The sequence below is a fragment of the Aspergillus nidulans genome, chromosome VII, assembly GCF_000011425.1.
Source record: "Aspergillus nidulans FGSC A4 chromosome VII".
In the NCBI taxonomy this organism is placed as follows: domain Eukaryota; kingdom Fungi; phylum Ascomycota; class Eurotiomycetes; order Eurotiales; family Aspergillaceae; genus Aspergillus; species Aspergillus nidulans.
The window spans coordinates 909,028-923,297 of NC_066263.1; the positions used below are offsets into that span (position 1 = coordinate 909,028).

The window sequence follows — 14,270 nt, forward strand, 5'->3', positions numbered from 1 at the left end:
CCGGTATCATACCATAAAAGTTATGCAAAAAAAAACCAGTTGTGTTTTGCGGCAGAGCAAGTGTCAAGAATCTTGACCATGTCTACGAGATATCTTGGAAACCAACAGCAGACGCTTTGAGAATAGAGGAAACACGTAAGATTTTATCTCTATCAATATTATCCATTAATCGGTTATACACTAAGGTACAGTATCTATATAAGTATCCTAAAGAACACAAGAAAGCAAGAAAAGAGACTCGCTGCAGCTACGAATAATGCCGGCTATAACCGGGGAGTTGCTTTTTCTTGGTCATCTCATCTCACATCAGATGGTTGATGTTTGGTGTATGCCGCATCAAGTGAAGTCGTAAGTCATTCATAGCGCGTATGTGCGGTTTTTTGACATGTCCTGGAGCGGGATTTGATTGTACAAATGTATGCATATGATGTAGGTATGTACGTTGCAAGGCGAGGGACAGGGGGTCGATTATTCACACACTCCGCAGGTTTGATCCGAGGTAGGAGTAATAAGAAGCCCCAACCGACATCTGTCACCCTACAGCTTGTGGTCGTATCAATGGCTTTTGAGGCTACCTCTGTCGGAGTTGTCGGCCACCAAGCTGCGGAACGGGGGTTCCCTCTCGGATGATCGGTCTCGGCGGATGGTCAAGCAGTTAATTCCGAGGAAGGTCGTGATGCGGTTGATTATAAGAACCGCCCAGTACATATATGCGACGAAGGCAAAGAGGAAGTAGGTGCGGAGGTATAGGAGCTCAAGAGAGGCGCTGACTGCGGGAAGGCCCAGGAACGGGAGGTTGGCGAGGATAGCGCCACCAACGAGCGGTGTCTGCAGCACCGTCCAGTGGGGAAAAGGTTGTCTTAAAAGGTGTGCCAGGATAATCTTTGTGGTCATCCGGCCAAAGACGAAGGAGATCGTCCAGCAGTACAGGACTAACCGGTTACCGGAAAGAAGGGATGAGTATGGGGAGAAGAGCCAAGCCATGTTGCATCCAGTAAAAATGATCATTGGCACCCACTCTTTGAAGATAGGAGTAACTGGGAGTCCCTGGCTTCTGCGCGCTGAAATGACATTGTAGACGCAGCCAGGAAGGTGGCCCAGAAAGAAGCCTGCTAGGAGTATCGGCACCCAGAAGTCTTTCATAGAGTTGTTGCCGAAGAGGCCCGGCAAGTTGAGAAATTCCACAACGGGCCGAGACCAGATTTGAGGGCCGTACCAGCCGGACGCAATCATAATGGCGATACCTATCAAAAGACCTTCGGTGGGGCCGTTGAAATATCCGAGATAGAGCGTGTGAGTGTGATATGTCTCCCACGTCGAAAAGTACATGGCAAGACATGGCACAAGAGCAGTCCAAGCGCCGAGCTGGGAGGAGCCCAGACCCATTGCCGCAGTTTCTAGCAGACTGGCAAGAGTGCAGTTAAGGGAGTCGATTCCATGGCTGAGAGACGTTAGCATGTTTCTGGTTATGCTTGGTTCTCTACTGACTCGAAAAGCTCGCCTAATCCGCTAGAAGTGCCAGTTCTTCGCGCTTGTTTCCCATCCACATTATCGAGAGTCGAGTACCTTATACAGTCGTCAGATAATCCTTGGCAAATACCAACGCGGTGCCTTACATCCACATTCCTAAAGCGAAACTGTAGTACAGCCAAGAAGGCCCCTATGTCAAGGCGTCAGGAAAGCTCAAAGATCAGGAACGAATGTCACTCACCGGTCCAATGAGATCTGGCATTAACATCTCTATGAGCATGACGTTGCCCACGATAAACCCAAAACCCAAAAGTGTGACCATATTGGGGGCCATCCACATCGGGAGCAATTCGACGAAAGCATTCCACTAACACCCCGCCATTCTTGTTAGATTCGAACGTACTGAGAGCGCAATAGAATGAATAGAAGGCGCAATACATAATGTCTCAAGATATGATTGGAAATGTACGATTTATCCACGCTCGAGTACTTGTAGCTCTTAAGGGGTAAGAGGACATCGTCGGAGAGGGAGTCTTGGATCTCTATTATCAGGCACGCGCAGATGGTCAGCTCACTTTACAGACGAAGGATTGGATTGACAGGCAGCTCGCACCTCGGATCCTCCGAAATATCCTAATCATTATGAGTAGAAGTGGTGGTCAGATTAATGTTCAAAGGGAAAGAATGCGCAGGTCGAGCCTATTTCATAGCGCGCCGGCAAGCAATAGAGATTAAAACGATACAGGACCAGCCAGTGAGTTTCCGTGAGAATATGACTCGTCCAAGCACTCTTGTACAGCAGAGAGGGAGTTATAGTAGCCGACCGTCGAGGATCAGTAAAAGAAAAGCGAATCTCAGACAAGGTCCACTTTTTTAGAGGTGGAATGCGAGTCAAATCCAGAAGCAGGGAGCACGAACTCGGCCCGATACGTACCTGAGCTATCACGTGCATGTGCCGATCTCATGGTATCCAGGTCTCTGTTTCGAGTGATCATTGTGAAGACAAATTCTGGACAAACTGACAAAACCATGAAGTAACCATCCCGATTCTGGAGGCTACTCCATGGCTATACGAATACACGGGGGAGAGAGTAGTTATAACAATAAACCAAGCTTCCTTCGCGAGAAATCACACGATTAGCACTTACATCTCCATGCCATCGTCCCCTTCTCGACCTCGTCGACCCGTCCTTCAGAAGCATCTCAAAGCCGCTTTGACCATGGTCTGAAGCGTCTTTTCCTTCCACCAGTTACTGCAAAAAAAGACACCGGCACCACCATCCATCCTGCAGCTTAGTCACTTGTCACTAGAAAACTGACTCGAGCTCTTCCACAGCGAAATTCCCCAGGAAACATCCGCATGGTTGAGCCAGTCGATGTATATTCCTCAATAGGATATCCTGCTATTGCCTTGGTGCACGGATGGGTGCGTCCATATCCAGCACAGAATCGAGACCTGCATCAAGAATCGTCAGTTCCATCGTACACCCTTCTCTCAGCTCAACACCGTTGCAATTATCCAGCGTCTCCAATGCCAGCCCAAGCTGCTGGGGGGCTTCCGTTCCAATAACTTTAACCTAGGAGTAGGTTCCATACTTGTCTCGTTTGCAGGATGCTGGACGGATGCAAAGGCGGCAGAGACAGGATTTTTGAGCCGCGAGCGTAGTTCCAGGACCAACTCTTGCTTCAAGCCTTTGATCATCATTGGTGGAGATATATACAGAGCGAAGTGGTTGAGTGCGTTTAAGTATCTGATGCGTGTCACATGATGTAGTTTTGTCCGCTCTGAGTAGGTGACCCTGAGTAGGTGACCGAGATGGAGTCGTAGGCTTTCTTGATATTCTCTATGGACGACATGGAATTGATGTTGAGCCGGATGCGCGCAATTAGAAGTACATATAACGGACAAAGCGGGATCTGTTGGTGCTTTTTCCGTAAGACCTCAAGATGAAGTATATATTCTGATCTATATAAAAAAGCGGGGTCTTAATTGGGTTAGTAGAAGTTCCTTGAATGAGGGCATAACACCAGCTTTTTCGAGTGAGCTTCTTTAGAGCACACTGGCGGTCCGTTGCAATGCCTTGTTTGTTTAAAACGGATGAAGCCACTTGTCAGTGACTGGAAGTGTCTTAAGTCTTGATAAACTTGGCGGCTCCGTTGAAGGTCACGTGAGTGAAGAGCTCCGCAGCTTCGGATGCTTGAACGCGCCATGAGATGAAAGTCATCAACCAGTGAGGGAACGTAACAACCTGAGAGTAGGACCGCGGACAGCTTCGCTACGGAGAAAGACGCTTTTATTCTCTTCCGCATATCAAATTCCGTCCTTCGGGCTGCGCCATCGCTCTTCAACACTTCTCGATTGTTTTACAGCGCCGCTCCATCGTTCTCCTCTCCCCCTCCCATTTATATCACATTTCTATTGAACGATCATCGCATTCACTTTTGCATAGATCTCGGCGTACGGTACGATTGCTCCTTGAGCTTGGACATGACGGTGGATGGTCAGCTTGGCGCTCGTGGCGCAGTACACGACTGAGTATCTTGCGCGATGCCAGGCGTCGTAGATACTCCCGCCGGCCCAAGCTGGCCAGGTCTGGGATTTACGGTCGCGCATCAAAAGGTTGAGCTAGAGTTGGACTTTGCGAGTCGGAGTCTGAAGGGCAAAACCGAGATCATCATCCATCCGCACTACAAAGACCTGCGTTACATTCGTTTGAACTTTCGACAGGGAGAATTGAAGCGTGTTACAGTCAGTGGAAAAGTGCCTCTAGTGAAGTACACGGATCCTTACGAGTCGCTTCAACTATACGGCCCTCATTACCACCAACGCTTAGCGTCAAAACTCGATGCCCTCCTCAAAACACCTTCCGAGCCCGAGCTCACCCTTACCCTCCCGAAAAGCGTCCGAATAGATGAACTTGATCCGTTCTCTGTCGAGGCTCAAGACCAGATGGCACTGCGGGCGCCCGGGCTGGCTGATGATACCGAGGGGCCTCTAAGCTCGAAGACCGCCGAGACATCCCTTCCTCGATTCACGGCTCTCACAGTTACTATTGAATTTATTGTCGAAAACATACGAGATGGGATACAGTTTGTTGGAGTGGAAAACGGGGACAAGCGCTATCCACACGCTTATACGACAAACTCTCTTGATCACGGCACCGGGTGTCCGCTCTTCCCTTGCGTTGATGATCCTTCTTCACGATGCACTTGGGAAATAGCGATCAGATGCCCGTGTACTCTTGGCGATGTGTTTGAACGCAAACCTCGAGACCAGTCAGTTAGTGGGACCGGGACTCGCCTAAGATCAAACCACGATCGGCTTGCCCCAGATGATGAAGCCCTAGACTTGTCCGTCGTCTGTTCTGGGGAGCTGACGGATGACATTGTTGATTCAAAAGATTCCAGCAAGAAGACTGTCTCGTTTGCTTCCTACTCTCCTCTCTCCGCACGGCAGATTGGGTTTGCTGTTGGTCCTTTTGAGTACGTCAACCTCGCTGACTTCCGGGAAAGTGACCAAGACGAGCAGCTTGGTCAAAACGCCATCCCACTGCATGCGTTCTGCCTTCCGGGTAGAGGCGATGAAGTTCGCAACACTTGCTTTCCTATGGCAAAGGCTATCGACTTTTTCTCAATGACTTACGGATCATACCCGTTTTCAAGCTATAAAATGTGCTTCGTTGATGATGCGCCGGAAGACACATTGCCAACAGCATGCTTTTCGATATGCAGCAGCCGTCTTCTGTTTCCAGAGGAGATAATTGACCCAATGTACGACTCTACTCGTGCCATCACTCACGCTCTAGCTGCTCAATGGATCGGTGTCAATATCGTGCCAAAGGAACCGGCTGATACTTGGGTAACGGTTGGCGTTGCCTGGTACATCACAGACACGTTCATGCGCAAACTTTGCGGGAATAATGAATATCGTTTTCGGCTGAAATTGATGTCAGACCGAGTGTGTGACCTGGATTATGAGCGTCCATCGGTGTATGATATGGGAAACATCTTGAGCATAGACCCATCAGAGGCCAAATTTATTGCGCTCAAAGCGCCGTTAGTTCTCTTCATCCTCGATCGACGCCTCACTAAAGCCAGCGGGAAAGCAACCATGTCGCGGATTATCTCTCGTCTTTTCCTGAATGCTCGTATGGGAGAACTACCGAATGGGGCTGTCACGTCCTCAGTTTTCCAAAAGACGTGTGAGCGTTTGGGACACGCAAAACTGGATACCTTTTTCAACCAATGGATTTATGGTGCTGGTTGCCCCCGGTTCCAAGCCACGCAGAGATTCAACAAGAAGAAATTGGTGGTGGAAATGATGATCAAACAGGTTCAGTCAGATCAGCCGACCGCTCGCGATCTAGAACGGGATGCGTTTATGCGCGACGTCAAAGAAGAAATTCGAAATGTTTACGCCGGTACAATACAACCTGTTTTTACCGGCTCAATGACGATCAGGATTCACGAAGCTGACGGCACACCATATGAACACATCGTGGAGATCAAAGAAGGTGTCACGAAATTTGACATACCCTATAATACGAAATATAAACGACTGAAAAGAAATAAGCGACAGAAAGAGCGTGCTGCTGCTGTCATTGGTGCTGATGGGAACGCGGAAGTGCAGGAGGACATTCTGCTATACTGTCTTGGGGATGTATTGCAGAGCGAGGAGGAGATGCAGCAATGGCGACTTGCTGACTGGAGCAAAGAGGATGAAGAACGAATGGGTCAAGAATCTTATGAATGGATTCGCATGGATGCAGATTTTGAATGGATCTGCAAGCTTTCGTTGGTTATGCCAGGATACATGTACCTTTCACAGCTCCAGCAAGATCGAGATGTGGTAGCTCAATTGGAGGTAAGTCGGCACATCCCTTTGTCATTTTCCCTGCTTACCCTTCATAGTCCCTACAGTACATGGCCGCGCAACGCGAACACCCTCTGATCTCTACGATCTTTCTTCGAACGTTAATGGACCGACGATATTTCTATGGAATTCGGGTGGCGGCGGCTCGTGCTTTAGTGAAACATGCCAAAGAAGAAATCAACTGGCTAGGGCTATTTCATCTCGAGAAAGCTTTTCAAGAGCTATTCTGCCTGCCGGGATCTCCTATGACTCGGTCAAATAACTTCTCAGATAGGGCCGCGTATGTCCTTCAGCTAGTCATTCCCGAGGCAATTTCCAAAGTGCGCGACGTCAGTGGTAAGACTCCCATGAGGGTGAAGCGGTTTCTTTATGACAAGCTGAAGTTCAACGACAACTCCAATAATGAGGTAAGCAAGTCTACCTTGTATGTTTTTATGCATATACTCACACTGATGAAGTACTCGGACAACTTCTACGTGGCCACATTGATGAAGTCCCTATGTCACGCCATGCTTGGAAGAGTTGAGTCCCGTACTGATGACCTGAACAATTTTGATATGGACGCCGTTCTAGAAGCTCAAGCCGAAGAACAGCTGGAGAAGGACGCTATTGCGGAAATCGACCGATATAGGAGAATGGACGAGTGGTCAAGCTCTTTCCAGAACCTCTACTCCCGCGCGGCTCTATATTGCCAAATGCAGCTGATGCAAGCTAAAATAGCTGAAGTCGACGTTATGCAATTTCTACCCTACACGCGGGTAGGCACTTATGACCTCCTTCGCCTGGACGCTTTCGAATGCCTTGTCGAGCTGGACATCTTCAAAAGCCCCGAACTGCTTCGGTGGTTCATTTTCACCATGTCAAATGACCCGTCCATATGGCTCAGGTGGCAGCTTCACGGCCTATTTGGTAGGGCACTCGCACCTGTCGCATTCGGCCGAGGCGTAATCAACGAGCCACCACCCCCAACCGATGGTCTAATAATCGAGCAAGAGTCCTCGACAGAGGTTCGACAGGCTGATCTTGCTCGAAGGCAAACCGTCACTGGGGCTTTGGCTGCTCTCAAAGCTGAGGTCTCCGGGGACCAAGTGCTCAAAGAGTGTCTCTGGGCCGCATGCAGTTCGCCAATAATCGGCATCCTAGAGCTCTCCGAATTCACGGACCTTTGTAGAGTCATATATGATCCGGTCACTTCTAAGAGAGTCACCCTGAAATACCCCCGCTACTGGGCGGTCAAGCATCATGGAAGGGTAAGATTACAGAACTTCTATTCCACGGCCATAGACAATGAAATTGAAACTAATACAATCACAGGGTCGCCTCCAGTTTTACCGCACAAACAAAATCCGCACTTCCCTCAACCCCTCAACCACATCCTCCGCAAAACGCAAAAGAGAAGACGGGACAGCCATGCCAGCCCCTAGTTCTGGCCTCCGCGTCACGTTCAAGCAGTCAAGACCGAACCCCAGCAATCACCACCCCAGCACCCCCTCCGCCAAAACCCCAGGGCCAAGTTCAGGTCTTGGAACTCCCTTGCAACAAAGACAGCCCACGAAGCTACATATTCCGAACTTCGCTGCAGCGCAGGTTCACCGTCAGCCGCCGTCACACACCCCCGCGACTCCGTCTACGCCTGGTGGCGGGCTCAAGCTGAAATTGAAACTTGGGTCCCAGCCTAAGCAATAACATTTAAAACCTTTCCCTCCCTGCCATCGTATTTCCATGATGAGTATTCTTGTAATGTATCTTCTTCAGGTCGTTATTCCTGTCCTTCTGTATCCATTTATTTTTTGGGAGGGTGTGGGCTGGGTATGAGGCGTGTTTGTTTGGATGATCTTTTAGAAAGATAGCTATCTATATCTATGAAATTCTGAGAATTCCACCGTGACTAAAGTTGAAAGATCTCCTAGCTCAACAAGAGTAGAAATTTGCGACGTCCGACAGGGTTCGGCTGGTTCTTACCTTCATGGCTTTACAGAGTAGCTAATTGTTCCTGTTGTTACGAAAGTATCGAGATTAATGCAAATATATATTTAGCATGCCAATTTCCACCACAACATGCAGATCTAGATCTACAAATTAAGTGGAAGAAGCGAACAGATCGAAAGACTTATCTTAGCTAATATCCCTCTCGTAAACGAACATAATAAAAGTAAATATGAAACAGACGTAATGCCCTTGCTTGGTTCGATGGATTCCATGCGAGCAGTCCAAAATCGTGAACTCCTTTTTCTCTTAATGAAGCAACCCACATACATCGCAGGATATGGTATGGTATAAAATGCAAGTCGTCGATGTCCTAACGTCTCCCCCCTCCACTGTTGTCTTATTTTGGGTCTATTTCTCGCTTATCCGTTCCAGAGCCTGTAGAGTGGAGAAGAGTCAGTTGTTTAGTCGGGCGAATGTGCAAGACATAAAGAGAGAGAGAGAGAGAGAGTGAGATAAAATAGGACTAACCTCGAGCATGACGACAGAATTGCCGCGGATGACCTAGAAAATGTACGTGATACAGATTAGTTCAAATTCGTATAGAGTTCAACTCCAGTCCAAGGTCAGGAAGCGCATCCAACATACAATCATGCCGATAGCTACCTTCTCTCCGCCTGGCTTCTCTTCGAATGCCTCATCTAAGACGATGTTCATGAAAACCTATGATCGATGTGCTCCGTTAGCTTTTATTCCCGTCATCGCGTATCGATAGCTTCTAGGAGTAGCCCAGGACCTGAGTCGCGAAATTCTTGAAGCTGAGATAAAATACACAGAGTTCGGTCCGACGTACATCGTAGCCTCGTAGAACGCCAATGACTTTGCGGTTGCCGTTGAGTTCGCAGAATACCCGCTTCTCCATATACTGTGAAGGAGTAGTGTCAGTGTTACCATTCCAAACGCCAAGGTAATACTCCTTAAGAGATACCGACCTTCTTCAACTCAGGCTGTGCTTGAGGCATTTTGGCGATTGAATTCTGATTGATTTGCTGCCTTATGGTGAAGGGCTAATGCGGAACTTTTGATATCGGCGGGAGCGAGCGAGCTGGGCCGGATAAATGATGTTCCTGACAGCTCAAAATCACCCTGTGACGTTGTTATTGGAACAATATTCTCAGCAACGTCTCTTAAACGTATTGACAAGATAACTGGTAGCAAAGATGAGCTCTGGCTTTGCTAATCGGAGGAAACCCCGCAAGATTGGCGGGGACGACGGCAATGATGATGAGGAGCAAGGTAAGTAACCGCCTTCATTTGGTGCTTCCAACCTCTTATTCGCGGAGTTGTTGACTAACTATAGTATCTAGACACTGGCCCAATCATCAAGAGGCCAGTTAGTTTGAAAGTGAAGCAAAAATCCAAAGCGCGCGTTTCGTTCGGCCCTGGTGAAACTTCAATGACGGAGGGAGACGACGGCGAAAGCGAAGTCATCGTTCCAAAGAAACATGGCTTGGGCAGACGAGTAGTTGAGAAGAACGCTTTCCAGAAATCGACAACTCCGTCCGCACTAAGCAATCAACTTCCACTTAGAGTTGGGCCCGAACAAGACCGACCAAGTTACAACGAGGAGTACTTAAATGAACTTCGAAACCTGACGGCTTCAACACCCAAGCCTACGGCCGATTCTGAAAACCAGAATGAAGTGGATGTAGCGGCCAAGTTCGGTGAAGTCACGAAAGTCACTGCTCCGTCGCTGATTCCCACGGAGGCCGAGATCAGAGAAAAGAAAGCTCGACGCGCGAGGTTAGCAAAGGAGCAGGACAGTCATAGTCTAACTGAACAGGATTATATATCGCTGGAGGAAAATGCGGGCGATGACTGGGAATTGGTCGACAGAGAATATGACAGGGATACCAGGCTCGTGCGAGACGATGAAGACTTCGCGGAAGGGTTTGACGAATACGTCGAAGATGGGCGCATATCTCTAGGGAGGAAAGCTGAACGTGAACAGAATAGGAAGCAACGTGAAGCAATGCGCGAGCTCATTGAAGATGCGGAAGCTCTTATGGACGAGGAAGACTCGGATCTAGAGGAGAAGGCAGCCTATGAAGCCGCTCAGACAAGAGCTGCGATGGGATACGGCAATGGTCCCGTAGATCGGCCGAAAACGCCCCCTAAGATGACATCTCTTCCCCGTCTCTCGACATGCCTCGACAGATTGCGGATGAATCTTGCGGTTTTGGAGAAGTCTAGAACACAAATGATAAACCGGATGGAGGAACTGAGAAAGGAGAAAGCCAATATATCTGTCAGAGAAGTCGAAATACAGGCTTTGATCAAGGAAACTGGTGATCATTATGAGAAACTTAAGCAAGAAGCCGGTGTCACTCCGGGTTCCGAGGCTGAGACGCCAGGGACAACAGATTTTGAGAGCTCGCGCGGATTAGAGAATATCGGAGCTCCATCCACGGCTGTATCCAAGACTAACTCGGAAAGTGAGACTTGACCTTTACTGGAACGAAGAGTGCCTACCGGCTTTTCGCCAAAAAATCTCATTACAGAAGGTGCCACTCACACCACGCCGTGTCGACCGGACTCCGCACACCAGATCTCCATCTTGAATTGCAGCAGCGCCTTGATCTTGTCCATGTCCATGAGTGATACCTACGATAATCAAAATTGGTCGATCGCCCCTTATCTGCAAGTCCATGTCCGATGAGCCGAACGCCCTTTTTCTCCCTAGGTCGTTGGTCACTGCCGCGGGCTGAGCGTGCGAGTATTGGACCTACGCAGTAAGTAATGCCGAGCCGAGATATTCTCAAGCCTTATATCATAGTAACTCGTCTTGTGAAGACCGCGTAGAGGGTTAGCTCTAATCGAGACGCCGATTGACGAAAAAGATGGTGTCCCTCCGCACCTGTACCGCCGTTCGGATGCAACTCCAATTGAATTGTTTTTCGATCTTTTCCTCGTTGCAAACCTTTCTACTTTTACAGCCACGCATGAGATCAACAATGTAGAAGGTGTGGGACCACCCGCAGCTTGCTTAATCGGATCTAACTCGGCGTGTTAGCTTTGGTGACCTACATTGGATTTCTGGGTGTTATCTGGTTCACCTGGCTCCAAGTCATGATGTTCGATATCCGTTTTGCTCGAGACTCTCTTTTCGAACGAATCTGCAAAGCTATGCAACTAGGGATCATGGTTGGCTTCGCTTCTGCAGGGACAAGAATTACCACGCGTGTCCGACCCGAGAACGTTTGGGCCTTTCAGTCCCTGAGTCTTATGCTGGGTGGGAGCAGACTATTACTGTCGGTACAGTACATTGTTAGTACTGTCTTGATTCGCAAGCGAATGAGCTGTGCCTCAAAAGGGCTTTATTTCATAGCAGCCGCTTTACTCGTTTCGAGCTTGGTACATTTCGGAGTAAGCCAAATTCTGCCACTAAAAAGACGATCGACCATTCGGCTAACTATTTGGAAGATGTATTTTGTCTTCGGCGAAGACTCAGCTCATTCCTACGTCTGGACTGTTTGGTTTGTACTGTTTTGGGTCGAAATGTGGACGGTTTTCGCAACCTCCTGCATTACTCCGGACATTGGGTTTCAAGACACTCCTCTGAACGTCCGTATGGGCCTTCTTACCTTGATTATCATTGGTGAAGGGGTCATTTCTGTTACAAGACTCGTCAATAAAACGGTGCGGCCTGGCGGTTGGACCAGATGGTCGTTTGTCCATATCTTAGGCGTCACGACCAACGTTGTAAGGCTTTATGGACTCTCCGCGAAACGTGCTGTTCACCAGCTTGCTAACACTGGCATTGCAGTATTTCATCTGGCAGGAATATTTCGACCTCACTCCAACGCGCACAATAGGTACATTTGCGCAACAAATTTGGGCCCAACTTCATTTTCCATTCCACGTGGCCCTCGTCCTTCTACTGGAGGGATCACAGATCCTCGCATTGACTCTGGATATTACATTGAAGCTGCAGTACCTGACAGAAACGATCTTGTTTGCATGCGAAGAACCGCGACCGGATCCCGAATTAGCTGTCAAACTGCTCTGTGATACAATAGCCGATATGGAAATTGAATACAGCCGTGGAGCTATCAGCGAACAGATGGCTATTCATGACATCTTGAATGATCTTCCTAATCACGAAATCTGCCCCGTCAACGGAACAATCGGGTTCACACTCACTAGGAACATGTTCAATGATCTGGTAGGAAATGTGACTTCAGCTCTCTTCTCTAGCATGAGAATCGTGCCGCCACAGAGTGCGCACGTCAGTACAATGGATAGCTCTCAGTTACTGAGAATGTATGTTGAGCTTTTGGGTTTCGTCTATGTGTACTATTTTCTTGTTGCGTCACTTGCAATGTTACTATTTGCTGCCTTTGGGCTCCTTGCTCAACGCCATGACAAACCGCTGGCAATGGCAATCGGGGTGGCGGTTCGCATCGTCTCTGGCATCTTCCTGGCAAGCCTTACTATCTTTGCAAAACATTTTGAGCTTGCGTATTCGTTCATGAAGTCGCCGACTATACTATACGCATTTACGTTTGTTTTATTGGGAGGTGAGTCTCATTGATTTAGACATGGGTGACCATTCTCATCGGATTGTAGTGCTTTTAATTGACCGACTTTTGGATCATTTCGCGGGACAGCAAAGCAGCAAGAATCCGGCCAGACGCAGGAAAGCGAGGTAGATGCAATGCTTACTGTTATCGATTCTTGTTCCTGGCTCTTCTGCACCCACTTGGCTCATTTTTCAAAAATCGTTTCCGGGTGGCGTCGAGAATCTTTTTATGGTTATCGATCCTTCTCGATGTATCACATTTGAGTTACCAATGAGCCTGAGATGATCACCAGTGCAGGAAGGACTACATGGTGGTGCCCAAGCTCGGTAGATACATCTGAGGTGTTCTTGAAACCAAAACTCAATCTGCATAAGCATGCATCGTCTGACGGAATGTACAAGTCTTGGCCATCCCCAGCGGCGAGCGGCGGACAGCGAAGCAAGTAAAGCGGAACAAGTGAGACAAATGTACGAACGCGTTTAGTAGATAATAATAGAACATGAAACAACTGTTTTCAGAATCGAGACACGGAGGTGTGTGCACTTTCTCCCACGGGTGGCTAAGACATGTCCCAACGGATGACAAACCGTGCGAAGGCGAAAGTGCCAAACGGAGAAAACAGCCTGCCCAACAATGGCTAATAGCATGAGCAGGCCGGAAAGATCAAATAGGATCTAAGGCTGCAGCAGTAGAGTGCTTAAGACCCCGCTAAACGGGAGTTGTCGAAAAGTAGGTGTAAGCAAGGAGAGGCCGGGTTGGTTTGGTCAAAGCCTTAATCAAGATACAGAACAACACAAAGTACAGGGACGACAGAGCAGAACGGTTCGGACGGGAGACTACACGCACAACGCTGTGCTACTGGGCTCGGGTTGGAAGCAGCAAAAGACACTGAGCTGGAGTTGGACCGCGCACATGCACTTAGTGCACTGACCTGGCACGCATACCGACAGCTGTGATTCTGTCTGAGCTTGAGTCTGGATCTAGATCTGGATTTGTAGTTGATCAAAATCAGAACAGTGTGTTGCGTTGGACGTTGCACTACTTGCACTGCGAGTAGTATGCAGCGGGCCATCCAGGAAAACATGATGCGGGGAAAGATCCTCATTCACCTACCGGCAGTGGCCATATCTTCTCGTTTCTTTTGGGACTAGCCCATGCGGGCTGAGGTCCCTTTGTCCAGTCGGAGGCGATGACGATGGCATTGCAATCAGATATTTATCCACCGGGACTTCTTCCGCCTACAAGTACTGTGCTTGGGCCAGGCCGGTTTTTCATGACCTGCAGTTGACTGACAACTGTCCGGTACGTGGTGGAGAGCTAGGAGATGATTTGGTCCTGGATGTGGAGTTTGCATTAAGCTTATTGTTTGAGACTCCACAGAACCGGCGGAGGTTGGTTTGCTTAGTATGTGTTTTCTT

At 48.6% G+C, this 14,270-nt stretch overlaps 4 protein-coding genes across 4 annotated transcripts, besides 2 other annotated features; 3 read left to right on the plus strand and 1 right to left on the minus strand.

The window, feature by feature from the left end:
* Positions 1-3,620: part of a sequence feature (contig 1.224 1..4982(-1)) that runs on past the window's edge.
* Positions 3,621-14,270: part of a sequence feature (contig 1.23 1215..67024(1)) that runs on past the window's edge.
* On the plus strand, positions 4,019-8,029 carry ANIA_01494 (transcription initiation factor TFIID subunit TAF2; the record flags this gene model as incomplete). Its single annotated transcript, XM_654006.1, has 4 exons — positions 4,019-6,334; positions 6,382-6,750; positions 6,802-7,593; positions 7,658-8,029. 4 exons carry the CDS (start codon positions 4,019-4,021, stop codon positions 8,027-8,029), a joined length of 3,849 nt encoding a protein of 1,282 aa, XP_659098.1.
* ANIA_01495 (putative small nuclear ribonucleoprotein SmG) lies at positions 8,440-9,291 on the minus strand (the record flags this gene model as incomplete). The annotated part of the gene is made up of 5 exons (XM_654007.2): positions 8,440-8,707; positions 8,801-8,833; positions 8,918-8,992; positions 9,123-9,194; positions 9,262-9,291. 5 exons carry the CDS (start codon positions 9,289-9,291, stop codon positions 8,681-8,683), a joined length of 237 nt encoding a protein of 78 aa, XP_659099.1. The 3' UTR covers positions 8,440-8,680.
* Positions 9,490-10,775, plus strand: ANIA_10211 (uncharacterized protein; the record flags this gene model as incomplete). Its single annotated transcript, XM_050612780.1, has 2 exons — positions 9,490-9,565; positions 9,637-10,775. The coding sequence occupies 2 exons, from the start codon at positions 9,490-9,492 to the stop codon at positions 10,773-10,775; spliced, it is 1,215 nt and encodes a 404-aa protein (XP_050468658.1).
* On the plus strand, positions 10,985-13,808 carry ANIA_10209 (uncharacterized protein; the record flags this gene model as incomplete). The annotated part of the gene is made up of 6 exons (XM_050612781.1): positions 10,985-11,061; positions 11,132-11,292; positions 11,343-11,695; positions 11,753-12,031; positions 12,096-12,849; positions 13,657-13,808. 6 exons carry the CDS (start codon positions 10,985-10,987, stop codon positions 13,806-13,808), a joined length of 1,776 nt encoding a protein of 591 aa, XP_050468659.1.